Raw genomic sequence first — 27,309 nt, 5'->3', positions numbered from 1 at the left:
GCGTTTTTTATCAGAAAAAAGTATTTCCAAAGTTGCATGTGTGATGATCCGGTTTTAACTAAATGTGGTTACGCAAAAGATGTAATGAGAAATCAAATCAGGATAAAAAGCATTTTACAAATAAGAAATAATGACGGAGTTCAGTATTTGTGTGAATTTTTAATAATTCAGTACACTTTTATTTGATTTAAACTTTTAAGATACTACATATATCTGCAACATTATCATGATTTATTTATCCAATGAAAACATGTTTTGTTCAATTCTTTTTTACCCAGATTTTGTTAAAATGTCCTTGAATGATATATTTGCTCTCAATAATGACGACTTCAGTGTGTACGCTAAAGATATTTGTCCTGTTGAACTAACTTTAAATAAAGCTCATACTAACAATGATACTGCTATTTCCTGGATCTTGATATTTATTTTATCAACGGGAAGCTTAATAACAACATTTATGATAAAAGAGATGATTTTTCATTTCCTATTGTTAATTATTCATTTTTAGAAAGTGGTGTTCCTTTGTCACCAGCTTATGGTTTTTAAAAATATCTCAACTCGGTCGATTCGCCCGTGTTTGTAATAACGTATTAGATTTTAACAAAAGAAATATAAAATTAAAACACATGGGTTTTCTAGACAAAATAGTCATAACAGTAACTAAATTTGATCTTCTGTATATGGTTAAACAGACTTATTAAGAAGGAATATAGTTACGATACTGTTGTCAGGTTATTACAGATGACATGTTTTGGCTTTAATATTGATTCATTTATAAGGTCTTTCCGTCGGAAATAAACACATTCATCCTAAAACCAGTTGCTAGCACGACACAGGTTATGTTATTCTCATATCTTTTTTAAGGGTATGTTACTAAACCCCTAACTGCAGGGATTGTGTTTGATATTAATATGATAATGACATAGTCTTTCAATCAGCTGAATTCATATATACCATGGTCATTGTCATTTTGTTTAATTTGTTTTGTTACCTATTCTGACATCGGACTCTGACTTCTTTTGACTTGAGGTTTACTGTGCGTATTGCTGTTTGTTCGTTTTTTCTACTTTGGCTATAGGTATAGGCGGAGGGTCGAGATATTACAAAACATGTTTAACCCCGCGGCATGTTTATGCCTGTCCTAAGTCAGGAGCCCTGGCCTTTGTTAGTTTTGTATGATTTTTAATTGTAGTTCATTTATATATTTCGGAGTTAAGTATGACATCTATTATCACTGAACTAGTATACATTTCTGTTCAGGGCCAGCTAAAGCACGCCACCTGGATGTTCTCGCTCGGGCTGTTTCCCAGTTTCCATTCTCAATTTTATTCGGTAAAATAATTGAGGCAATTTGTAAAGTACCTTTCAATTTGTCAAGGCATTTTATAATTTGATTGAAAAAAAAAGTCAATTTTACAAAATGTTTAGTTGAGAAAATGATTGTTACATTGTATATTATTATACTGATTACATCATATTGATACACGGTATATACTTTTTACATTCCAGTAACGATGAACCTGATCAATTAGATGGGGCCCACGGTAGTACTCCAGGACAATTGGCACCTGTTAGGTATATGACCATATTATTCCTACTTAAATATCCAATACATGATAACATCTACGAATTTGTCGAAAACAAATCCAGATGACCTCCGACTTCTATTAAAATATAAAGATGACAGTTAAACATATTTAAAAAAAAACTATTTCTACAAACACTCATTCAACAAGAATTTATTTCAACAAAAACTCATTTCAACTAAATTTTATTTCCTCTAGTAATATGCTAAATAATAACTAAGTCTGTTCATTCAAGTAGTCAGGATTCAATTTTTAGGAATTTGAAACTGTTTTTTTTCTTCATTGACAGCTATGATTTCTCTACTTTGAGTATAATGCTGCAAAAAATCTGATTAAACACTGATGCAAGTTTGAAAAGCAAAAAATTGAATGATAAAAGCTAAGTTTTTGTGAAGATAAAAAATACCGTCAAATGATTGATTTTCAAAGTCGGACTAACAGTGACCCTTTCATCTCGAAACATTGTCATGTAACTATAAAGCGAAGATAACCCGTTATTGTGTGTAATATTTCTTTTTTTTTTTGAGAACCTCTTATAATTTTTTCCAAGATAACGGTTGAAGAGCGTAAGCCGTTAGTATTGATTCTGTTCAATTTTCATTTCTTGTATGATTCAGTAAACAAATGTTTCTTTTGAGGTTTTTGGTAAAAAAAACGTGAAAATGTGTAATGATGAACTCGTTACTATTGAATCATGCACCTCGTACTTTTGATAGGTTTCTACAGCTATACATTATACATTAGAAATTTGATTATTGTATTTCACACATATTTCATTGTGTGATGGTTTCATTTATAAAGCAAAGTATCGGAATTAATCATTTCATCGTTTAACAAATAATTGAGAAACAATTTATGGGGGCTAAAACTTCTATTGATGTTACCACGACTTACACCTTTATACTAAATATGTTACCTCGCGCAACATCAAGGGATAACATATCAGCGTAAAGGTCCAACTCGTGGTAAAATCAAAATAAATTCAAGATTGACTTAAACGACAAAGAAAATGAAACGAGGGATGTTCATAAACGATATATAATAACATACTGAGACAGATTTGGATGAATTTAATTGACAATCTTACTTTATTTCATTGAATAAGATATGGATATTATCTAGAGTTGTACAAAGATCGTTGCGTTTCTTGTACATTATAGAAATTTAAATTAAATAAATCAGTGAACTTCAATACTAGTATTTAAACCACAATGTTGATTAATTTCAGACGTTTGTTTGCTTGATATATATTTTTTTGAGACTATCATATAATCTTGAAGGCTGTTTTGTTGACATCCTAATGTATTTTGGTTTTTTCTACCACGGTATACTTTCTTTATGACCACAGTCCCAAGATACATTTATCTTTTTCCATTTGAGGTCAAGCAAAAAAGTAAAGTTTCATTGAATCTTTATTAATGTATCTAAGTAGAAACATTTTAAGAGTCGTGTTCTTCTAAAATGGTAAACACAGGCAATATTTACATAATGCACTTGTTCTTCTACATTTCAGGACTAATTCTAGTCTTGACCAGCGGCAAAAAGACCATGTAGACAAAGAAGGAAAAACAAGGAGTAATAGGACTAAAAGTTCAAGTGGCAGTTTGTAAGTTTTGCAGTCGTTGTAAGGCCAAATACCATTTGCATTTTTACACGGACATGTATATTCGTTCTTATGTTGTGCTGTTACACCACTGTCCCAGGTTAGGGGGAGGGTTGGGATCCCGCTAACATGTTTAACCCCGCCACATTATTTATGTATGTGCCTGTCCCAAGTCAGGAGCCCTCAATTTAATGGTTGTCGTCTGTTTATGTGTTACATATTTGTTTTTCGTTAATTTTTGTTTTTATATGAATAAGGCCGTTAGTTTTCTCGTTTGAATTGTTTTACATTGTCATATCGGGGCCTTTTATAACTGACTATGCGGTATGGGCTTTGCTCATTGTTGAAGACCGTACGGTGACCTATAGTTGTTAATGTCTGTGTCAATTTGGTCTCTTGTGGACAGTTGTCTCATTAGCAATCATACCACATCTTTTTTTTTTTTATATAAATCGTAAAACTGATTTAACCCAGTAGAATTTCAAAATTAAAAACGCCATGACTATTGTCTGTCTGTTATTTAGATAATTAAGATACATTTAAATGGTGTTTTTTATGAATCAATAAAATGTAATGTAATCTTTGCAATGTTTACTTTTGCAGTTTAAGTATACTCTCAGTTATGATCATATCTAATATCAAAAATTTGTTAAAAAACAAAACATTTTCCAGTATTGATTTGTTTTTTGAAAACTGTCTTTAGTATTAATTTTGATCTAACCTCAGCCAGAGTCAAAATTGTTCAGAATATTAAGAACTACCTATCATCTTGAAAACTAAGTAAATACAAGATCTAATGTATAACATGTACGTAAGGTTAATTTTTTTTTCTATAAAAAAAAATCACGACCAAGAGAAGTGCAGTTTTACTGACTCATTCTGAAACGATATATTCAAAATGTAAATTCCATTTTTGAAAAACATGCGATGTTTCAAATGTAACACATTGCAATATCGACAAACATCATCTGTTTATTACCAACCAAAACAAAGTTTTTCTCTATTGAAATAATGTTAGAAGATAAATGTCTCTTTTTAAAGATCACACTTATCATAGTTTTTATGGATAGAAATAAAAGAACATTTTAAAAAATCACTAATCTGAATCTAAATTCACTGTTGACTATAATACATAAAGATATCTTAATAATCTTATTGTTTTATTGATTGTATATGACATGACATGGTGGAATCCATTTAAACATTCCAGTCTATAATTTTACTTTTAATTTAACGGAAAGATTGCAACTTCCCAATTATAAATTTCCCATTTCTCAGCAGTAACATACCACAGGCTCCGTTGTTTGATGTTTGCATATCTCAACTGATACGTATTTACACGTGCGTACACATTTACAAATTTGATCTATTTTTAAGCTTGTGGTTTACCATTTACGGTACCTTGTGTGCTTAGTAACGAACGTGGACTATTCCCGTGTATGACTGTTTTGACTCTTTGTGAATTCGCATTGCTATTCGACGTATCTCGGTATTTATATATCCAACATTAATGCATTAAGTTATGATGTTTTTTTGTAAGTACGGTTGGATATTTTGTTACGTCTTATATTCGCTGTTGCAGACGGCGTGTTTTGGTATTTAAACAGTCCGCGGTCGGTCATTTTGTGTTTACTTTCTTATACGTGTGGGTTCGGTTGGTCATTTTGTGCTGAGTTGTTGTCTTTTCATTTCGATTGTGGTTTGGATTCTTTTGGTACAAGTTATTTGTGGCTCGTCTTTTTTATTTTATGTTTTTTTTTCATGTCGGTTTACTGTTTGGTCTTAATGATCTTGCCTTCCATTACAGTTATTTCATTTTTATGTTTATTTTCTATATGTATGTTAAAGTGAGGATAAAACATCAGCTCTTTTATTTATATGATTTTAGTTTTAAAGCAAGTACATGTATATATATATATATATATATATATATGCATTGGATTTCCTTGTTTTAATATTAAACAATTTAGTTTAGAAGAAAGAAACACTGAAATGGTTATAAAATACAAATAATAACACCGTTATAATATAATATTCTTGTACGCATCTATAGATAAAAAAACCTGTTTCATTTTTTTGAAATTTGCCTGCGAAAATAAAAACGTCACAAAAACTACGTCACTTTCTAGGGCATTGATCAGTTCATGTAATACGCTGTTTATATTTCGTTTGTAGTGTCCTTGTGTGCTGTAGTAAATTCCTGGGAGATGTCCGTTGTTATTCTGCGGTTACATGTTTTAATTTTATTACAATTATATTATTTATGAATGTATTTCTTTGTTTTGTGTGTTCTGGTGATTATTTTTACTGTATTCCTTTCACGTAGTTTTGATGTTTAGCGGTTTTTTTAACCTCTCCACATACGAGGGAGGTTTGGCTTGCCATAAAACCAGTTTCAACCCACCACTGTGTCTTAAAATGTACTCTACCAAGTCAGAAAAATAGCAGTTGTCATCTTCAATCCGTTTTTGTGTATGTTTGATGTGTTTCCATCGGTTTTAATGGTTTTTATATTTTCTTTTTACCCGGATTTGTTAATGCCTTATCAGATTATGACTATTGAACAACGGTTTACTACTGTCCACTCTATTTAATGTGTCTTAATAAATGAATGGCAAATATTTACCCTAAATAATGCTTTTTAGATTCAGCGGTTCTAAATTTGATAAAAAGACAGTTGCACCAGCACCTGCTAAGAAAGAAAGGTCAGATATGAAATATTTTCTTTTATTGTTAAAATCATTGTATAGAGTAAACAAATATATTCTGTACAGATTTATTATTAGTATGAATATAATATTTGGAATATAAAAAAAAAGATTTTATAGAAAACTGTTGGCGAAGAATTTCGAGCAAAACCTTATACCTGTTGCGGACCATATGAGTATTTGGACCATACGCGTATGGTCATAACCATATGCGTATACTCATATGGTCCGACCATACGCGTATGGTCCGACTGTACGCGTATGGTCAGACCATATGAGTATAAAACTCGTTTGGTTATTTACGGGCCGGACCATATGAGTATTTGGACCATATGGGTATTTTTTTTAAATTACATAATAAAAGTTTCAATAACACAAAAACTTTATCCAACAAACCAATCACATGACAATGTATTATTTTATAATTCGAATACTACGAAAAAATTAGATATTGATGCCATATTTAGTTTTCATCACTAATTACATTCTTGCGTGTAGGCTTGGGGTGACATTTACTTCCACACGGTATCATAGCTGTTTTCCATTAGCAAGTCTTTGTTGTGCATGATCCTTTTCATTTACACCTTTTGTTTGCGATTGAAAAGCTAGCCTTTTTATAGCTGTGTACAGTGATACCGAGGTCTTAGACCATTCCTATATGTCTTCGGTGTTTTTAAGAAGCTCTAGATCTCAAATATTGTAACATGACTGCAATACACCATATTCACAAGACAACTTAAATAAACTATGTTACTTTCCAGTGATTTCTTGTGTAACAGTTCATTAAGAAATTTTTGGAAATTATTTTTTAAGTCGACATATTGCCATTCACGCGTAACAACAAATCGGTAATGGCCATCGGTAAAAAATATGTTTATTATAGTTTTGACAAGTAAGTAAAGTTAACTATGTGAAACTTCTAATTTTTATTTAGCTTATCTTTTTATTATAATATAATAATAAAATTACCTATATGATAGCGTCTTTTTAATGAACGAACCAAACATTTGAAATCCTAGGATGTGCAAGTACCAAAACCGTTGAAGAGCTGTATGACAAAAATACCTAAAATAAATAGCCAAATTCATCTAAAGTCAACTTTGCATGAGGCAGTTGAAAAAAAAAATTATACAACAGACAATTTTAGTACCGAAGTACTGACTACTGACCTGATGATACCCTCGGGGACTGATAGTCCACCACCAGAGGTATCGAGCCAGTGATGTAAAAAATTGGAAACAACATGTTTAATAATTTCATGCTTCCGAAGCGCTTTTCTTGATTTACCATCATCAGGAACTCTCAAAGCCAAACATTTGAAATCTGGAGATGTGTAAGTACAGAAACCGTTGAAGAACTATATGACAAAAACACCTCAATTAAATAGCCATGATTGGATTTGAGTGATTACATTTATTGACGACGATATGCTTACAACTATATTATTACAATATCATAAAAGACTTGTTCGAAGTTTCATTTAAAATGACATAAGATTGTTTCAAAGTTTTTTCAAAAGTTAAGTTTTATTGAAAAACTATACACGACTGGTTCAAAGTTCGACTAGATTGATGAAGTGCGAGATAATAGGACATTATATTTCATACGTCATCTGCACTATGTATTCTATTTAATAGTTTGAATTTCTACACACACACATATATATATATGTTGTGTACATGTTACTATTTTGTACAAGTAATTACCTGTACAAAAACTTTGTTATAGTAATTACCTGTACGATGCCATCATACATTGTCAAGTTATTACTTGTACAAATATAATTGTACGAGTAATTACCTGTACAATTTTTGTTGAGAAAAAGATAATAACTTGTACAACACGCTATCGTTGAGTTATATTGTTTTCTTCCTTCTGCTTTTTAAGGAAATAACCTCAGCCAACATGACACCTTGAGCAAATTGGACTTAGCAACTAATTGCAACTTTAAAGGGTCACTAGCTATGAGATATACAAAATCTAATATATGATATTTTTTGGTAAAAAAACATTAATGAAAGTGAAATAGTGAAATAATTATTCACTTTTAGCAGCCAGTATGGTTCAATTTTGTCAAAATAAACGAAGAATCAATGATGATAAATTATTCACTTGCAAGTGAATAATTCGACCTCATTGTTGAATCTGTTTTCATGTGAACTTCAATTTAACCTATTCGATAGAGATGGATTACACGCGAATTGTATGTGCAAAGTTATTTAAAGGACAAGAATGTCGACATTGAAAGGGAAACAAAGGTATATCATTTGATTGACTGATTCGATCCACAAAAAGCAATCTTAAATAGGTAAAAACGAATATAAACAAATATTTTTAATCTATAATATGAAATTAAACAAACCTAGAAATATCATATAGCACGAGTTTGCTTAATCATTTATATCTATGTTTATGTTAACATCGCTTATATGTCATCAGATGACTTTAAAAGTTAATTAGTGTCGTCTTAACTAAAATACACACAAAACAAAGCTATGTATTATTATGCCTATGCCCGGATAATTGTTTATTTGAGACTTTCAAATTCAAGCCGTTCACACATCTGATTGAGAATCCGGATCATTTCTCTGCTGATGGCTTGGCAAATTGTGAACTCCTTATAAGTTTTGAGTATGCCTCCATGACCAACTCTAGAATGTGATGTTCTAATCAGTAGGTAAAGGTCATCAACTATACAAATAATTTCGTCTCCTTTGCAAATGAGTTTTTTTTTAATTCCTGCTACATTCAAAACGTCTCAAGAATTATTTTAAGTGCTGTTTTTGGAACTTAATTTTGCTTCCTTTACATTCCTTATAGTCTATCTGCATCCTTCACGTGTGAATACTGAATTGCATTATTACAAGATCTTATTGTCGTTTTTTTAAATTTATTTATTTCATCATGGAATTTCTTTTCTACGGTGTTTTCCATCTTTACACTGTAGTTGTGCCTATTAAACTGAACAGATTTGCTAACACATCTATTATATAAAAAGTACTCAAATGTTTTAAGATTATTCTTTTGCATTTAGTAATGAATTATTTGTTAAAAGGAAAATTTTTGTGAACAGCAAAAGGGCCTAGAAAGAAAAATGATTTGTACAAGTTATTATCTTTTTCTCAATAAAAAATGGACAAGTAATTACTTGTACAATTGTATTTGTACTAGTTATAACTTGTATGATGGCATCATACAAGTAATTACTTGTACAAATTTTTCGTACAAGTAATAACCTGTACAAAATAATAAAATGTACACGACATATATATATATATATATATACAACTCGTCTAAACTTCAATCCAACAATGTTAGATTTGTAAATTTGCTTTCGCAATTTTTTTGTTCTTCCCTCGCCGGGATTCGAACCCATACTACTGAAATATCGTGACACCAAATCGCCTGTACTGTAACCGGCGCGCTAGACCACACGACCACCTGGGTTTCATAAAAATAAAGCTTTCGGTGGCCGGGTGTTACCTTTCCATGTTAGTTTTAATCTAGCGTCGTACTACAGTACATGATATATAAGGCATGAAGATGTTATTTTTACAGATCAGCTAAATTATCTATAGTAAAGGATCCTACAAATTAATGTAAGATACAGTCACAGAAATAATTATATTTTATAAGTACGTCTGAACAAATATATATATATATACAACTCGTCTAAACATTAACTCAACAATTTTAGATCTGTGAATTTGCTTTCGCAAATGTTTTGTTCTTCCCTCGCCGGGATTCGAACCCATGCTTATGAAATATCGTGACACCAAATCGCCTGTACTGTAAAAGAGGGACGAAAGATACCAAAGGGACAGTCAAACTCATAAATCTAAAACAAACTGACAACGCCATGGCTAAAAATGAAAAAGACAAACAGAAAAACAATAGTACAATGTATAGTACACATGACACAACATAGAAAACTAAAGAATAAACAACACGAACCCCACCAAAAACTAGGGGTGATCTCAGGTGCTCCGGAAGGGTAAGCAGATCCTGCTCCACATGTTGCACCCGTCGTGTTGCTTATGTGATTTCAAATCCGGTAAATAGTCTAATTCGGTAGGTCACATTCATGAAAGGGAAGGGGATTATAGTTACGACGTAAGGAACATATCCGATATCATTTGTGAAACGGTTATTCCATAACGGTCTGTAACCGGCGCGCTAGACCACACGACCACCTGGGTTTCATAAAAATGAAGCTTTCGGTGGCCGAGTGTTACCTTTCCATGTTAGTTTTAATCTAGCGTCGTACTACAGTACATGATATATATGGCATGAAGATGTTATTTTTACAGATCAGCTATGGTGATACATGGTTTTGTACATTCTGTATATACAACTCGTCTAAACATCAACCCAATATATATATATATAAATATATATGTGAAATTAAGTAATTTAGTTTAACATGTATCGTTCATCTGATTGTATAAATATTTTGTACTTTTTTTTTAAAATGGTTACATACAAATATATTTATAACATTATGTACACATTTTTAAATGGTCATATCCATCTTTATTACAATATTGGTTAGGCCATCTTCGGCAGACTTGCTTAAAGTATCCACAGATGAAAAGAGAACTGCTGCCTTCTATGATAATGGAGAGAATGATTCTAGAAGCTCTAGGTAAATGAATCAAGATATATTACAATATTATATTTGTTAAATAAACACTATTATTTAAATGCATTAATTTTTCATTCAAACAATTTTTGATGTTTTTTTCATCATATAGGAACATCGAAATATTTGGTAAGAGTTGAAATGCATGCATGAATTTATTTGTTAGTCATTTAATTATAGAATAAATACTTAAAACATGATAAATAATTTATAGATTACATATATGTCTCTTTATAAATTGATGCAGATGACACGCTATGTATTTACGCCACAGGGAACTCCTAACACAAAACATTCAAAAGATATGTTTAAAGATTCAAATTGTATAATCTTGCTTAAGGTTCGAAAGAACCTGACATAGACGTATATAGATAGTATTCATAACAAAAATGCACAATAGCGATCAAAATGAGGCCACTGTGTACCAATAATTATTTCAGACAAAACGCCTTTTACAATGTCTCAACAATCTAAAATTAAACAAAATAACCTGTTCGTATGGCAATGTGCAATTATAAAATCATTTGAGGATTTTCGCATTAATCAAATCTTTTTAAAGATATGACAATTTTTTTAAAAAATTTTGAATTTGGATTATGTGCTGAACATCTCAAATTCTCCAAAAATGAAATAGCTCCTTATCTTACAAAACTTTTCAATAACATAATAGAAACTCTAAAGACTCCAGGCACTTTCAAGACTGGCATTCTCTTCCCCGTTTTAAAAAAGGACAAGGATCCCTCTGATGTCAACAGTTACTGTGGTATTACAGTAACCCCAGTCATGGGAAAAGTTTTCGAATACTGCATTCTACCTAAACTCAATCTGCAAAACATTACGGACTTACAATTTGGCTTCACTAAAGGCCTAAATCCTCTCATCTCTAGCTTCATTATATCGGAATCAAAATATGACCAAACAAGGAAAAACAATGAATTTTATATGGGTTTCTTGGATGTTAAATCAGCTTTTGATGTGGTACAGCATGACATTATCCTAGATAAATTATTAGACTTAAATATTCCTTCTTTCCTTTGGCTGGTAATTAAAGATCTATATTCTAATCTCTCAACAAAAGTGAAATGGCAAGGCGATCTTAGTGAAAAATTTTCGGTCCACCAAGGTGTACGACAAGGTGGGATTTTGTCTACTCATCTCTACAAAATATTTGTACAAGACCTACTTTTAGAACTAGAAAGAAACTCTCTAGGTTTAAATACTGGAAATATTTTTGTCGGTACTCCTACATGCGCTGATGATATGGCTTTTATTGAAACAAATAGAGACAATCTTCAATTATGCTCAACGTTTCGGAAAGATATTCTAAACAACATCACTACAAAATTCATCCTACAAAAACAAAAATTGTTACATGTGGAAAGGTTACAAATGCTGACTGGACTCTATACGATACTCCGGTTACAATATCAAAAGAAGCAACTCATTCAGGTATAACTAGAAGTTGGAAAAAGGAAGGAGAAATAAATGTGGCCAATAGAATAAAGCTCGCAAGACGAACTTTGTATGCATTAATGGGCTCTGGGGTGCATGGAACAAACGGCTTAGATCCAGTAACATCTTATAAAATCTACAACACATATGTTCTACCAAGACTCCTTTATGGTTTGGAAGCCATTCCTCTAAATAAGACTAATATATCACCGCTGGAATCTTTTCATAGAAAGAATTTAAGACATTTTCAATCTCTTCCTCAACGCACGGCTATAGCTGCAATATATCTTTTAATTGGTGGATTGCCAATAGAAACTGAACTACACAAAAAGCAACTGTCTTTTCTACATAATCTACTGTCTTCAAATGTTCAAAGAGTTGATGATATCATCATCAGACAAATGTCGGTCAACTATGACAACCCAAACAGCTTCTTCTCAACAATTCGAGAAATCCTGTTAAAGTATGGACTGCCTCCAATTCATCTTCTCCAAGAAACTCTTCCCTCAAAATTGAAATGGAAATCTCTTGTAACGAAGCATCTGAACACATACTGGCAAAATACACTAAGGGACGACGCAGAATCTAAATCAAATCTAAAACATATGGATACTAAACATCTTCTTGTTGGCAAAAATCATCCAGTATGGACTATATTTGACAAGACAAAAGCTGAAGTTCGAAAAGCTATTATTAAAGCTAGAATAATTTCAGGAACCTTTATCCTGAATTCTGATCGAGCGAAATTTAATCAAGCACCTTCTTCAGTATGCCAATTATGTAATCTTTCTGAGGAAAATATCTTTCATTTTCTCCTGGAGTGTCCAATTTTATCAAATATTAGAATTACATACTTTCAACCAATCAAGACCTACGTTACTCAACATATAACAGCTGAAGTCTGGCACAGTGTCTTTCAATCTAAATCAAGTATCATCAGGCTAATTATAGACTGTAGGCATTTCTCACAAACACTAAGAGACGACAAGATAATGAACATGATAGAAACCAAAACAAGGGAGATGTGTTATAAACTATATATCAAACGCTTAAAGTTGCTTGAGGCAATGGATGGTTGACGGTCTGAAACAAACAGTTTTTATTCCGTATAAGTTGTGTTTTAACGTTTATAAAAGACACTCGGATTTTATGTGTAAATAGAAGAGTTTTTCTTTTTTTACTGTGTATTATACTGGTTGATATTAACTTTTAAAATATATATAACATATATATATTTTAATGTGTAAATAGTACTTTTACTTGGAGATAATCCTTGGTGTTCCTTATAAAGGAAGCTCATACGGAGAGAAGAAGAAGAATAGAAAGAAAGAAAAATATTTAATATAAATTTATGTAAGCTGAAACATTTAGATTGTATTAAATGAAATTATTAAAATCGGTTTATTAAAAACTATCGAAAGGAAAATACTGTCAAAAGAATAACGCCTCAATATTAAAGGGAACTGTCATAAAAAAGAGCAAAACTACAATTGATCAAATTGTAATTTAGGTTTGACTAATTCGTTGATCTTACTCAATAGCAAACACTTATTTTAAGTCTTCGAATCCTCGACATTCTGCACTTGAGGCAAACCAGCTACCACCGAGGCAGCTATGGAAAAATCATCAGTTATAGATCAGTATAAATGATACCACCGATTACATTCAGCGACTCATGTTAAGCTCTGGCGGTGGTTTTGTTAAACCAGATGCGGAACAAAACAGAGCCAACGATTTCTTATTGAGGTTGTGCACCTTTGATAATTGAAATGTTTACCTATTTTTATTTTAAGAAAATATTTCTTTAAATTGGTGTTATATTTCATATGTTGCAAGCTTCATTTTAAATATAAGTTTGTTTATAATATTGCGAGTTGTTTACATTTGTATGATCTAGAAGAAATGAAATTTGACTAAAAAATGTTTTGTTAGTGAATCAACTGAGTTTTTGTATGATATGATAAGTGGAAACAATTTATTTTATTAAGTAATTTACGACTTTTATCTATTAATTGTTAGAAATATACAAAAGATTACTACTGTCATATGTTTTATTAATCTAAGTTGAAATTTGTTATACTGTATAGATTACAGATTATTCAAGTCACTTGCAATATATATACATTAAATTTTATATTAAAATGACGCATAGAAACACGTTACGTTAATTTTAAAGTTTACAGTTGGATTTTTTCAGTTGGTTTACCACGATTAACTATTGAAATCCATATAATGTATATTCAAAGTTAGTAATTATATGGAATAATGAATACCTTCAATCCTCTATGTATCGACTTTTAGCACAAACGTTATATTTGAAATAGTATTATCAAACATATCTATATTTTTACCTTTTCAAATTTGACTGACATGATTGCATTTTAAAAGTGCTGAATATTTAGCTCAATTAATTTACAGTTATTCTGAAGATGAAGCTACTACAGTACCACAGTCAAGGTTAGATGTGTTATTTATTTCATTTTCTATTATTTTGTCGCTCAATGAGACGAACAAACCTAATACGTTTACAGATTGTGTTTTGCATTATGATAAACAAACAACATCACCAGTGGAATATCAATCAAAACACTTTTATTTGTTAATATGTATTATCGCAATTTCTTGCAGTTTTCCTATGATCTTTTTTTTGTGATAATTTTTCATATCATGCTTCTCGCTTGAGATGGAAAATTATCGCTAGAAACTAAGCAGGCACATGGTGTTTCTAACGAAATTGACATGAAATTGATAACGTCGTCATAGGTAAAATAGCGATAAACAGATAATCATTGATCATCTCAACTCGATTGCCTTTTGACACATCCAACGCGTTTTCAAAGAATAGATCTGATTTTGGTTTTTGTTGTTTAAACACCACTTTTAAGCACCGCATTTAGGCTATTTTGTTGTGGTAAGTTTTTATTGGTGGAGGAAGCCGGAATGCCCGGAGAAAACCACTGACCTTCGGTAGGAAAAATGACAATCATATTCAATTAAGATTGTAATATAGTGCACCCGCACGAGAGGGATTGGAACTCACTACCGCATTGTTGACTGGCTAGTGATAACAGTAGTAACTATTTAGACCACTCGAACACCGATGCCCCTTCAAAGAATAGAAAAATTCCGTAACTTGTCAACGTCATTTCAGAACTTACGAAATACTTTAGGGAGGTTATTTTAATCAATAAAAAATAGTCACCAAAGTTTTATTAAACCCCATATATTAGAAACATAAATCTAAAATTTATAAATAAAGAAAAGAAGCTCACGGCAAAAGATATAAACAAATCGTCGAAGGTTCTTGTACAGAATTATGCCGTTAGTTTTCTCATTTCAATTGTTTTACATTTGTCATTTCGGTGTAATTCATAGATAATTTGCGGTATGGGCTTTGCTCATTGTTTAAGGGCGTATGGTGACTTATAGTCATTATTTTTCTGTGTCATTGTGGTCTATTGTGAAGAGTTTTCTCAATGGCAATCATGCCACATCTTCTTTTTATACGAGCGCAAACATTTTTGCGGTCGTATATAGGTATCACGTCGTCGTCATCGTCGTTCGAAGACGGATGGTTTCCGGATAATAACTTTAGTATAAGTAAATAGAATTTAATAAAATTTTAACACAATGTTTATAACCACAAAAGGAAGGTTGGGATTGAATTGGGGGTTATGGTCCCATCAGTTTAGAAATAAGGGGCCCAAAGGGTCCCAAAACATACATTTATCTAGTTTCAGGACAATAAGTTGTGTATAAGTATTTCAATTACTCTGAAACTGTACCACAATGTTCATATCATTAAGTAGAAGGTTGGGATCTATGTTAAGAGTTCTTGGGCAAACAGTCTAGGAATTGGGGGCCAGCAATGGGTAAAAATTTTCTCATTTCAGATTTCAGAAATTAAAAAAAAATTCTTTAAATATTTTTGTTTGAGGGGATTTATATTCAACAGCAAAACAATTTTTTTAAGTTAATTAGAACATTCATTCTGTGTCAGACAACTATTTAATCACAATCCAAATTCAGAGCTGTATCAAGCTTGTTTAAATTTAGATTGATTGATTTTTGCAATGAACATGTAAAACGCCACAACTATTTCACATACAAATGATTGGTAAAAAGGATAAACATGATCGAGACAAGATAGGAATAAAACGAAAATAAATGACCTAATATGTGATTTTATGAACAATTATTGCCCACGTTACTGACCAATAAGTATAAATATCGCTTCAAACAGTAATCAAATAAAAAAATACAAATATAACAGACGTAAACAAAAGAATGTGCCTCATTCGTGGATAAAAATTACAAAATACACAGAAAGAGTACACTATTTATATTTTTTGGTGGAATGATGACAAAGAGGGTGTCTGAAAGCGCAAAATATGAATAAGGAGATGTTATATGATATTCAATGAGACAAAAATCCAACAGAGTTCAAATGATCGTATTTAGACATTGTTTGATTAAATAATATATACATGATATATCATGTGCATATTGCAATTTAAAGATATTTTAAAGACAGAAGCTGGAAATTCAAATACAAGCGATGACAGATGAAGTCGAACGGCTATGGACTATTCTAACACAACAACATTTAACACATATTACCCCAGATCAGAGTGCGTCAAAATGTCCCATTGGATTTATGGAGCATATACATGATATTGAAATTTACGCAGATGATCTGAAGAGAAAAATAGACGCCATTCAACGTGAAAAGAATACATACATCAATAGGTAAAGTAGTGAAGGATTTTATTTTATAGAGCTGTAGACACTATGGCGAGGGTGTCCAATATACTGCTGACAAAACACTGTGATATTTTGAACAGTCGTCTTTAGCAATATCTTATTTATGATCAAACATCATCTATACACTATTTGAACGTATATGTGCATGGTTGAAATAAAAAAAAACCGTTAACTAACCTAATGAAACGACTCACTTACTACTAGAGTTTTTATACGCCCGTCAAAATTTTGACGGGACGTATTATGGTATACAAATGTCCGGTGTCCGTCCGTCTGTCTGTCTGTCCGTCCGTCCGTCCGTCTGTCCGTCTGTCCGGCGTAAACATGTCGCACCGTAACTTGAGAACGACTTATTCAAATTTCATGAAACTTAATGTAGTTGTTTCTTATGATGGTCAAATGATCTGTATACTTTTTGGTGAAAATAAGATTTAAACTTTTTGAGTTACGGCACTTTATAACTAAAACAGGGGTGTGTTTTTTTCACATGTCGCACTGTATCTCAAAAACGATTCTTGATTATGACTTAAAACTTTAAACACTTCTTAGTTATATTAATCTCAATATCTGTATATTTTTTGGTGATGATTGAAAATTTCATTTTTGAGTTATTGAGTATTTTGTAAAAAAGGGGGAGGGTTTTTTTACATGTCGCGCCATATCTCAAAAACTATTTATGATTATTGCTTAAAACTTTACACATGTCTTTGTTATATTAATCTCAATATCTGTATACTTTTTGGTGATGATTTAAAATTTCATTTTTGAGTTATTAGTATAAAAAAAAGGGGGAGGGTTTTTTTTACATGTTGTGCCGTATCTCAAAAACGATTTATGATTATTGCTTAAAACTTTACACAGTTCTTTGTTCTATTAATCTAAAGATCTGTATACTTTTTGGTGATTATTCAAAATTTTATTATTGAGTTATTGAGTATTTTGTAAAACAGGGAAGGGTTTTTAACATGTCGCGCCGTATCTCAAAAATAAGTTATGATTATTGCTTAAAACTTTACACACTTCTTTGATATATTAATCTAAAGATCTGTAGACTTTTTGGTTTTGATTCAAAATTTTATTTTGGTAATATTTAGTTTTTGTAAAAAAAACCAGGGTGGGGGGTTTCACATGTCCCGCCGTGTCTCTAAAACAATATATGGTTATTGCTTAAAACTTTCTCATAAACTATTTATGATTATTGCATAAGACTTCCACATAAGACGTCGGGCGTATCATGCGCTCATGGCGCAGCTGCTTATTACATATACGTACACGTATGGACGTAAATGCATACGTATCGGGCATATTTGTATAAAATAATGATTTTACCCCAATTTCAATTAAAACTAAATTACTATATCTTCATCTGGTCCAACTTGAATTAATTTATTATTTCCTTATCATGTTCCCTAATTATGTATATATTTCGTAAAGTTTTGGTTCGACTTGAAGCTTTATCCGATCAAAATATCATGTATTTCAGTAGTAATTATTCTCACTTAGGCTTACATAAAAAGATAAAGGTAAATAGGATTTTCTTCTTCCATCTTGGATTATGTAGTAGCAGATAACAATAGGTCTAGTGTTTTAATGAAATGTTCATATTTCGAGAGTATTATGCAATTCATTTGTTTGTCATTTCTTTTGTGTTGATATAGAAAGATATGTGTCTTAAATCTGTATTTACAAAGTATATTGTTGTTTGGTTCGTTTTTCAACTGTGCCATATAAGAGGGGATAACTTATTTCAATTAACTTTAACTAAAGACTCTGTTATGAGTTTACCTATTTTATTATGTATCAAGAAAACTAGTCCGGTTTCCCCATTTTTCTTTTTCTAAACTTAAAGCATATTATAAGAGCGATTTTCTCTTTATATCTAAAACATATATGGATCAGTTTTCATTTTATCACACAAAATTGGATTTTCAATGCATAATCTATCCAACATCTGACAATTTTGCACAACCTGTGAAACGAAAAAACCTTGCATCCCATACTTTTTATCATGTTAAGGAAAAAAACAACTATATTTTTACACATCATAAAAAAATCATGCATTTTAATTTAGCTCCCTCCTCTAACTTAAACCAACATATCGGTAATCATGTACACTATTTCCATGATACAATCTGTGTATACAAGCAACGGGTTACAACACTATGTAACGCTAGTAGAGAAATGTGTAAATGTCTTTTAATCTCATCAGAATGCAGTTTTACTATACGTGAATGTGTGAATTGAAATTATGATTTGTTTTGTTTTGATACTGACACAAACCATGTATGTTTAACAGATGACGATACATGTTAGACCATACGGGTATATCAGCTCTTAAACGATAGAACTAAATTTTTATATTGTCTACTTGTTTCCACACAATAGAGCGAGTTTTTTTTATATCTTAAATTCTGTCACCATGTTATTGTCTATCGTTGGCAACAAATTTATACGACTATATTTGTTAAAGGCTTAGTAATGTGGCAGGTTCTTTACTGACTGACAATAATCCAAACATAACAGATTTGAATGATCCAAATCGACCGGTGAAGTTAGCTGAAAAGTTGGCTAAAATTTATGATGATGAGTGGACAGATGCCGTTCAAGATTTAGAAAAGAAGAAATCCAAGAAAAAAGAAAAGAAACACGAAAAAATAGTTTATCATTTATATAGTTTAATTAAGGTATGCAAGTTTATCTTTTAATGCATACAGAAAATTTTAAAAATATGCATTGTCATCACCTAATATACATCGTTCATATCAAATATATATATATAACTTTGTTCTTTCCGAATTCAAATTTTGGTTACTATGTTGAACGCAGCTATTTTATAATGGTGTACAACATTCATTATTTGTTTATTACAATTTTCATGGCAACCAACTGTGCTCCTGTTCTTGCCGACTTTTATTCACATGAGGCTGAGTAAATACAGAACCGTCTTATAGGAAGATTTAAAAGAAGCTAGCATTATCATCTATATTCACTTTCCACTATATAGATTGTGGCCTCATATCTGGAATAAAAACCTGTCGGTTGAAAACAAAACTTTTTAACACACGAGATGATTTCAGCTTCCAAATGGTATCCTTTCAATTTATTTGTATCAACATTTCAGAAGCACCATTATATTGAGTATATATGTTCCAGTTGATACAACATTCCAGGGCTTGCGTTACTTGTTTATAATTTCTTTGAAAGATTGTTGCCGTTGCAAGGAAGCTATTTAACCAACAATTCAAAGGTTTGAAGATGAAATCATCCCTTTCAAAATATTAAACGCGCGCCATTACGTTCTGGCTGACTGTTATTAAATATCTGTGACGACATATAATTTTCAATAGCCTTTATCACAATCAAGTTCTCTTCTCTTCGAATGTGACCTGTTTTCAGAAATGTAAAGTCTGTTTCAAGAAAAAAAGAAAAAAAAAAAACGAACTCCGAGGAAAATGATAAACGGAAAGTCCGGAAGCATATAGCAAAATCCTAAGCTCAACTGAAAATATGAATCGATACTAACTGCCATATTCCTGACTTTGTACTGGCATTTTTTTTTATGTAGAAAATAGTTGACAAACGCTTGGTTTTATAGCTAGCTAAACCTCTCAGTTGTATGACAGTCAAATGAACTTTCATTATATTGAGAGCGATGTTTGAACAAAACAAACAGACGTCTAAATAGATGTACAGCAATGCAATAAGTTTTTACAACAACTTCATGGAAAGATGAAAGTCAGCATTTCTGTGTTGGTATGCAATTGCATTGATCCGTTCATTTTGATGAATAAGTTGTGTATCAAACTACGTAGTATTTTTAAGAAAATAAGATGGATTCTTGTTGATATTCTAAAGTTCTTGAATTTCGTACCTGAACAGCATTCAAACTTTTAATACTAGAACGTCATTAATGAGTACGTTGCACGCAAAAGCACTTAAACATTAACTTGGTGATAGATTATTATAGACAAGGCCAACAATTTGAAAATTCCAAAGTTATTAAAAAATTAAGAGTTTAAAATTATGACAAAACAAGACATGAATTTTGTATAGTTTTTGCAATTATGTTCTTTTGTTTCGTTTGCTAAAGAAAATCCTTTATATCAGATGCGATTTTTCATTATACTGCCGAATTGTTAATTTCCTCCATTTCAGAAAAGTTTTGTTATGGTTACGTTTTAGCTGAGTCTCTACGTTTCAATTTTAATCTTTAACAACTACTATTAAATCTACGATCGCCATTTATTTCATTCAGTATAAAGGAAAATCGATTTTGAGTTAATGATAACAAGACAACGACCCACTGACACACAAATAAAAAGATATTTGGAAATAACTAGCTATTTTTTAATCTAACACATGCATTGATTTGTTTTCTGTTCAAGGTTCTGTATACAACATGTAAAAAGAAAGCTGAAGAGCAAGTTGGACATTTTTTATTGTTAAAAGATCCATCCCAGTATCAGGTTGGTGATCAACATTGCCAGTATACTTATTTTTTCTAACACTTTATAATTCCACAAAAAAGAGATAATAATCCAAGCTTGATTGAAATGAAGATGATAGAATATCCGTATCAAACCAGGTTTAATCCACCATTTTCTACACAACAAAATGCTTGTGTCAAGTCGGGATTATGAAAGTTGTTTTCCATTGATTAAGACATAATTCATGGCAACCGTAGATTTGTTTTCATTTAACCATGGGTTGGGCATTTATTTTCGATTATTTAACCCTGCGCGTTAGCGAGGGGTAAAATAGGAAAATAAATGCCCAACCAATTGACTCGTGACGTCAACATGTTCTGTTGCCATGCCAAGATAATACCATCATTTCGCGGAATTTTCGTTTAATAAAATTTTACTTTGAAAAATTGATTGAAATGGACTGATTTGTTTAATTTGCTGTATAATAAAGATACATATATTGTAAATTAATCTTGGCCTTCGTAAACTTTGGGTTTTGATGTCGAAAATTGAGGATATTTGGTGTTTTTGTGTATTACTGCGTTTGCGGTAAAGGTAGATGTATTGTAATTATACTGGTCGACGAAAGTAGGTCGTCATATTAGAATTTTTGATATTTGATGAACTTTTGGTTTTGCTATTTGATATTCGGTATTTTTTGTTATTAGGTCTTTCCACTTTTCTTTGGAAAGACCTATTGTATTTATTCTGATTATTAGGTCTTTCCACTTTTCTGTGGAAAGACCTATTGTTTTTCTTCTGATTATTTTTTTTTTGTTTGTTTTCTTCCGCCTAATTTTGTTCTTGCGATAAACATTTGTTTCGCAATATGTCGCTTTGATATTTGGTATATGATACCGAACAGTTTATGCACTTTTGAAATTTACCCTGCGTAACCGAATACTTTTCTTTGTAGGAGTTATCTTCCCAAATACTGTTTTCCTTGTGCTCACAACTCCTTCGCAACCGTAAAAGATAACGACAAATTTATTTTACAAAATTGCTCGTTAAATCCTTTGCATGATTTGTCCTATTTTGACCGAAGCAATATGACCGCTCCATATGAGAGTTATTTCCCCTTATGCATCTGATATAAGTGATATGCATTTCTATCTTATAAACCATAAGTGATAGAGACCTAGGATCTTTTGATTTGAGGTCCTTGGTCCAAAAAATGAAAATTAGGTCAAGGTCAAAGGTCAAGGTCATATTCTAATATTTGAATTTGGCTTATTTTCACTTATATCCAAAGACCGTATCAGATATCAACAAATTATTTTTACTAAATTGTTAGTTACGACATGTCGTAACACATAAATTGTTATTGCAAGGGCACGTTGAACTTAAAGGGAGTTTTCTCCCCTCTTGTATTTAAAAATACGTGTTTGGTGATATGAGTCATTAACCAAATATAATTAAGACCTATGGTCTTTTGATTTGAGGTCCTTAGTTCATGACCTTGAAATTGATCTCAAGGTCATAGCTTAATTTGACGTTCTAGATTTTGACCTTTGCTTTTATTTTATATGTATACATGATAAAGCTATGAAACTTTTGGAAAAAGGTATCAAACCATTTAACCTTGAAAGAAACAACCGGAAGTGACCTTTTGTAAACCGGAAGTAGCTATTTTTTGTACTTTAATAATATAAAAGTATATAGAACCAGATATTTTTGGAATCAGTGTCAAGTAAATATTCAAATATAATCGTAAGTAACATTTTTCAAACTGAAGTAACAAATTATCTCCCTTATTTAAAAAAAATGTATGGAAACCAAATATTTTTGGAATCAGCGTACTAGAAGCTATCATTTGACGATTGAAATGACATTTTAAACTAAGTTTCACAACTTTCATATCAAAATACATTGTTTTGATGGGAAGACCTTCAATTGTTCTCTGAACAATTGGTTTTTAATTATTATTATTATTTTTATTTTTATTTTTTTTTCTTCCGCCAAATTTTGTTCTTGCGATACATTTTTGTAAATGTTTGTTTTGCAATATGTTGCTTAAATATTTCTTATATTGTATCGTATAGTTTATGCGCTTTTAAATTTCACGCTGCTAAGCCGAACCATTTTCTTTGTAAGAGTTATTTCCCTATTCACTGTTTATCATCATTTCTTTCGTAACAAAAAAAGATATCGACAAAATTTTTTTTACAAATTGTTTGTTACATCCTCAGGAATTTTTGACTAATTTGGATCGAAGCGATTCGATGAAAAATGACAACCGGAAGTGACCTTGAGAATACCGGAAGTACATATTTTTGCACTGTTTTCATGTAAAAGTACCCGGAATCCGTATATTTTGTAATAAAGATACATAAACTTATCCTTCAAGACTAGAAATAACTTGCGATTAACTGGAAGAGGCCAATTATCTTACGTTGTACACAAACAAGTATATACAAACTATATATTTTTGGAATCAGAGTGAAGTAAGCTATCATTTGAGACCGGAAGTAGCACATTATCTCCTTTAGTTCACTTTAAAGCATATCAAAACTATTAGTTAAAGTATAAGCTTGAGAAACAGGCTTCTTTTCAAAATTTCTTTGATGTGGAAAGACCTTCAATTGTTCTCTGAACAATTGGTTTTTAATTATACTTGTTTTTTTAACAACAAAATCAGACTCTCGACTAAATTGAAAAGGCGACGAATCAAAAGGAGCTGTTATTACTTATTTCCTGACTATGTGGTTTAAACGTTATTTAATTGCTAGCTTATCCTCTAACTTGATTGACAGTTGCTTATAGTTCCGTTATATTGACACAACAACATAATATATACAACAAAAATCCTGCAACTACATTTTGCAAGTCACATAAGTAGTACCGTTGCATATTCAGACCTCTATTTTATGGATAGAACATGTACAGCTTTCTGTCGGTGTACGCCAAGGCTCCGTGTTGAAGACCAGACCTTTGATTGTTAACTTTTTATACATTGTGACTTCCATGTAGTATTAACTCATTGACATTCATACCACTTCTGCTTATCTATATATATATATATATATGAATTGTTTTCATTGACTGTAACCATAAGTATTTCTTTCAACAATAACTATTAAACAATTTGACCTCTATAAACGTAGTAAAATAATAGAATTAAGTAAAATATATAAATATAAAATGAAAAAAAGGTTATTTGCTCAGTAACGTACAAGTGACAAAAGTGTCTTTCGTGACAAGTAATAAATAACGAAAACGAATATTTACAGGTAGAGGCTTCATGGTCTGAAATTCCGGTAGAAAGTCGTAAAAGTTTTACAGAAGACCGAAAAAAGATAGCTGTGGCTAATATCGAGATGCTTCAAAAGGTACGTAAATAATATCGTCAGTTTAACGTCGACTCATGGGTTTGGGATCTCCACTTGGTAACTACCTCTTTTTTCATACTCTTAGTAAATGTTTATGGATGAAATAGTTTAAACAATGAGGACCGTGAATTAAAGAATGCTACACGAAGATAAAATAATTGAAAGAAAACATCTTCGGAATCCATGACTCATGGATATGATGATGATATGACGTTGATCAACACCAGAGTTATCTAATAATGTTAATAATGGTCTTATGGCAACATGATGTATAAGATTGCATTTTTTCAGGCATTCATTCTTTTGTTCTTCGGTAGTTCGAATTTCCGTATGAACTATTGAAAAAGGTTTTTTTTTGTAGAATAGTTATCATCATGGTAACTGCAGAATCAGATGTAGATTTCTTATTGATTTTACATGGCATATGTTTTACTCACAGTGTTTGACAAAAGATAGCAGATGTCGATACATGATATATTGCAGGCATATCAACTTGTCTATTTGTCTTAAAAATTTATTCTAAATAATAGTATGGTATTTTAAACATGTGCACCATGATACGTTGATTCTCAAATGCTGATTCTTGGATGATAGTTTTATTTATTAACAAGGTATCACAAAAAAACGGGAGAACAAATAAGAATACAAAAAAAAACCAACAACAATAAGGCAACAAAGGAGAGAGATTTTCCCCCATGGAGAGAGATTTTGACTATACAAGAAAAATACGATATGTGCCTTTGCAATTGTGACGCGTTCTAAATTAAATTTCTATGACACATTTATTCGTCAGATTAAAGAAATTGCAATTGATTTGATTTGATTGATTTCAAAATATTAATAGAACCATTACTTTAAACAAATTCAACACCTACTTGTAACGTTCTTATAAACTAAATATTTTCAAATGACAGAAATTCTTTAATAAGCTTTCAAGTTGTCTTTTTCGCGCAGATTGTCAACATACTCACTTTAATTGTTTATATTTCAACAATTGTTTTTCGTTTTCAGATTATAAAAGACGATGACATATATAAGAAGGAGATTAGTTCTCTATCTCTTGATGATAAAATACTTGAATATCTGCAAAACAGTACGTATTTCAAAAAATGCTTGGAAATATGTTGGTACTTTGTTATTCAAGATCCACCACTATATCTCGACATAAGTCCATTAGAAGGAAATCTGTTAGATAAAGATACACATAAAGAATATACCAAGTCTGGGTCAACAATTAAATATGCCGTATGGCCTGCTCTTTATTTACATTTTAAAGACAATGAAAAAGGACCATTGTTAGCAAAAGGTGTGGTACAACCTAAAGCACGAAAACATATTGATACAATATCTGAAGAAGATTTACTTCACAATCATTAATTTAATTCATTTACTTGTAGAAAGCTATATGTATGTTGTATTGCTTATATATTAATCATCGTCATTCTTAAATATCATTTTAAGAATTATGTCCTTCAAATAAATTGATATATAGCAATGTAGTTTTGTTTACATATGTAACATAAAAATATCATTTTATAACTTAGTTACAGGAAAATAAACCCCTTCTGAATTTTACCGGCAAAAACTACTGTAACAGTAACAGTGATTTAAATATATTGATGCACGTTATATATTTATTCTTATTATACAGCATACTGTAAATTCAGAAATTATTGCGTGCATTTATTACTGCGATTTTGTTATTTTAGACTTGAATGCGATTTTGATTTTTACGATTTTGAGAAAAATCTTGTTCAATTCATATCAAACATTTCAAAATGCGAGTTTAAAAGATTGCGTGTACAACTCGATTTTTTCGCAACAATAAAAACCTCGCAATAACTTCTGAATTTACAATACTCTTTTTTTTACATTAAAAATTCCTGTAAAGAATGTTTTCATAGCAGAATCTTTTCAAATTTCCATTTTCCAGTCTGAGAAAAATCAGTTCTTTTCCCTTTACCAACTGTCTTTGTCGCATAAAGACTCCACTAAGGATGCATGTTTTATTAAATTTTACCTAAAACAATTTTCCGTATATTTTACTTTATGTAACACGGTAGTGTGATGCGATCTGTAAACTTGTTCAAAATATAGACGGACATAATATAATCAAACTATTGAATAAGTTGACGTAAAGCATCGACGTTATTTTAAACATTTAGCAAATTAGCAAAGTAGACTTAAAAGTAATATTATATATAAATCATTTAATGTATCATAAATCGTTAGATAATCAAACATTAAATTGTTCGAAGGATATAATTGATTAAATTGTTTTTGCGCTTGTAACTACTCCCTAAAATGAAAGCATGGCGTTCAAGCACAATATAGGAATAAGCTTTAAAAACAGTTGGAAAGGGTTGTAATCGGCAGATCGACATGTAACTAATAAAACACGTACAAGGTGATAAATCAAAATTAGAATGTCTTTACATCTTTATCTAAATGGGGAAAAAGACACGGTCGTTTTCTTCTAACTGTTTTAATTATGGGCAGGGAGGAGGGTGTTGATAAAAACCTGAAGTGGATAATTTTTGTTGAATATATGGAATACTACTTATCTTGATAGATATCTCATAAAGTAATTGATTAAAATTGCAATTTAACATTGTTGCTTAAGATTGACGGGTTTGTTGATTAGGACACATACTATAATTGCCTAGTAAGTTTTCCTTTCCTTTGCAAATGAAATGTGTCTGCCTTTCTGTGACTTAGATATACTTATAAGCTTGATATAGTTGTTGATGTAGTATTGG

General features: G+C 31.1%; 1 protein-coding gene across 2 annotated transcripts in view; it reads left to right on the top strand.

The window, feature by feature from the left end:
• LOC143085126 (uncharacterized) overlaps positions 1–26,045 on the top strand; it is a 30,235-nt gene extending 4,190 nt beyond the window's left edge. Inside the window, exons 5-14 of one of the 2 annotated variants that reach the window (XM_076261308.1) lie at positions 1,510–1,575; positions 3,100–3,192; positions 5,835–5,894; positions 10,450–10,542; positions 14,410–14,448; positions 16,522–16,740; positions 19,226–19,439; positions 21,141–21,221; positions 24,452–24,550; positions 25,562–26,045. In XM_076261308.1, the coding sequence (XP_076117423.1) occupies positions 1,510–1,575; positions 3,100–3,192; positions 5,835–5,894; positions 10,450–10,542; positions 14,410–14,448; positions 16,522–16,740; positions 19,226–19,439; positions 21,141–21,221; positions 24,452–24,550; positions 25,562–25,927 (1,330 nt within the window). In that variant the 3' untranslated portion in view covers positions 25,928–26,045. The remainder of the gene's footprint in view (positions 1–1,509; positions 1,576–3,099; positions 3,193–5,834; positions 5,895–10,449; positions 10,543–14,409; positions 14,449–16,521; positions 16,741–19,225; positions 19,440–21,140; positions 21,222–24,451; positions 24,551–25,561) is intronic. The other variant, XM_076261309.1, reaches the window with a different exon arrangement.
• Positions 26,046–27,309: the final 1,264 nt, after the last annotated feature.

This window comes from Mytilus galloprovincialis, chromosome 8 (assembly GCF_965363235.1).
Source record: "Mytilus galloprovincialis chromosome 8, xbMytGall1.hap1.1, whole genome shotgun sequence".
Lineage (NCBI taxonomy): Eukaryota > Metazoa > Mollusca > Bivalvia > Mytilida > Mytilidae > Mytilus > Mytilus galloprovincialis.
Note: the sequence above shows the minus strand (reverse complement) of the source record. Positions and strands in the feature narration are given on the sequence as shown.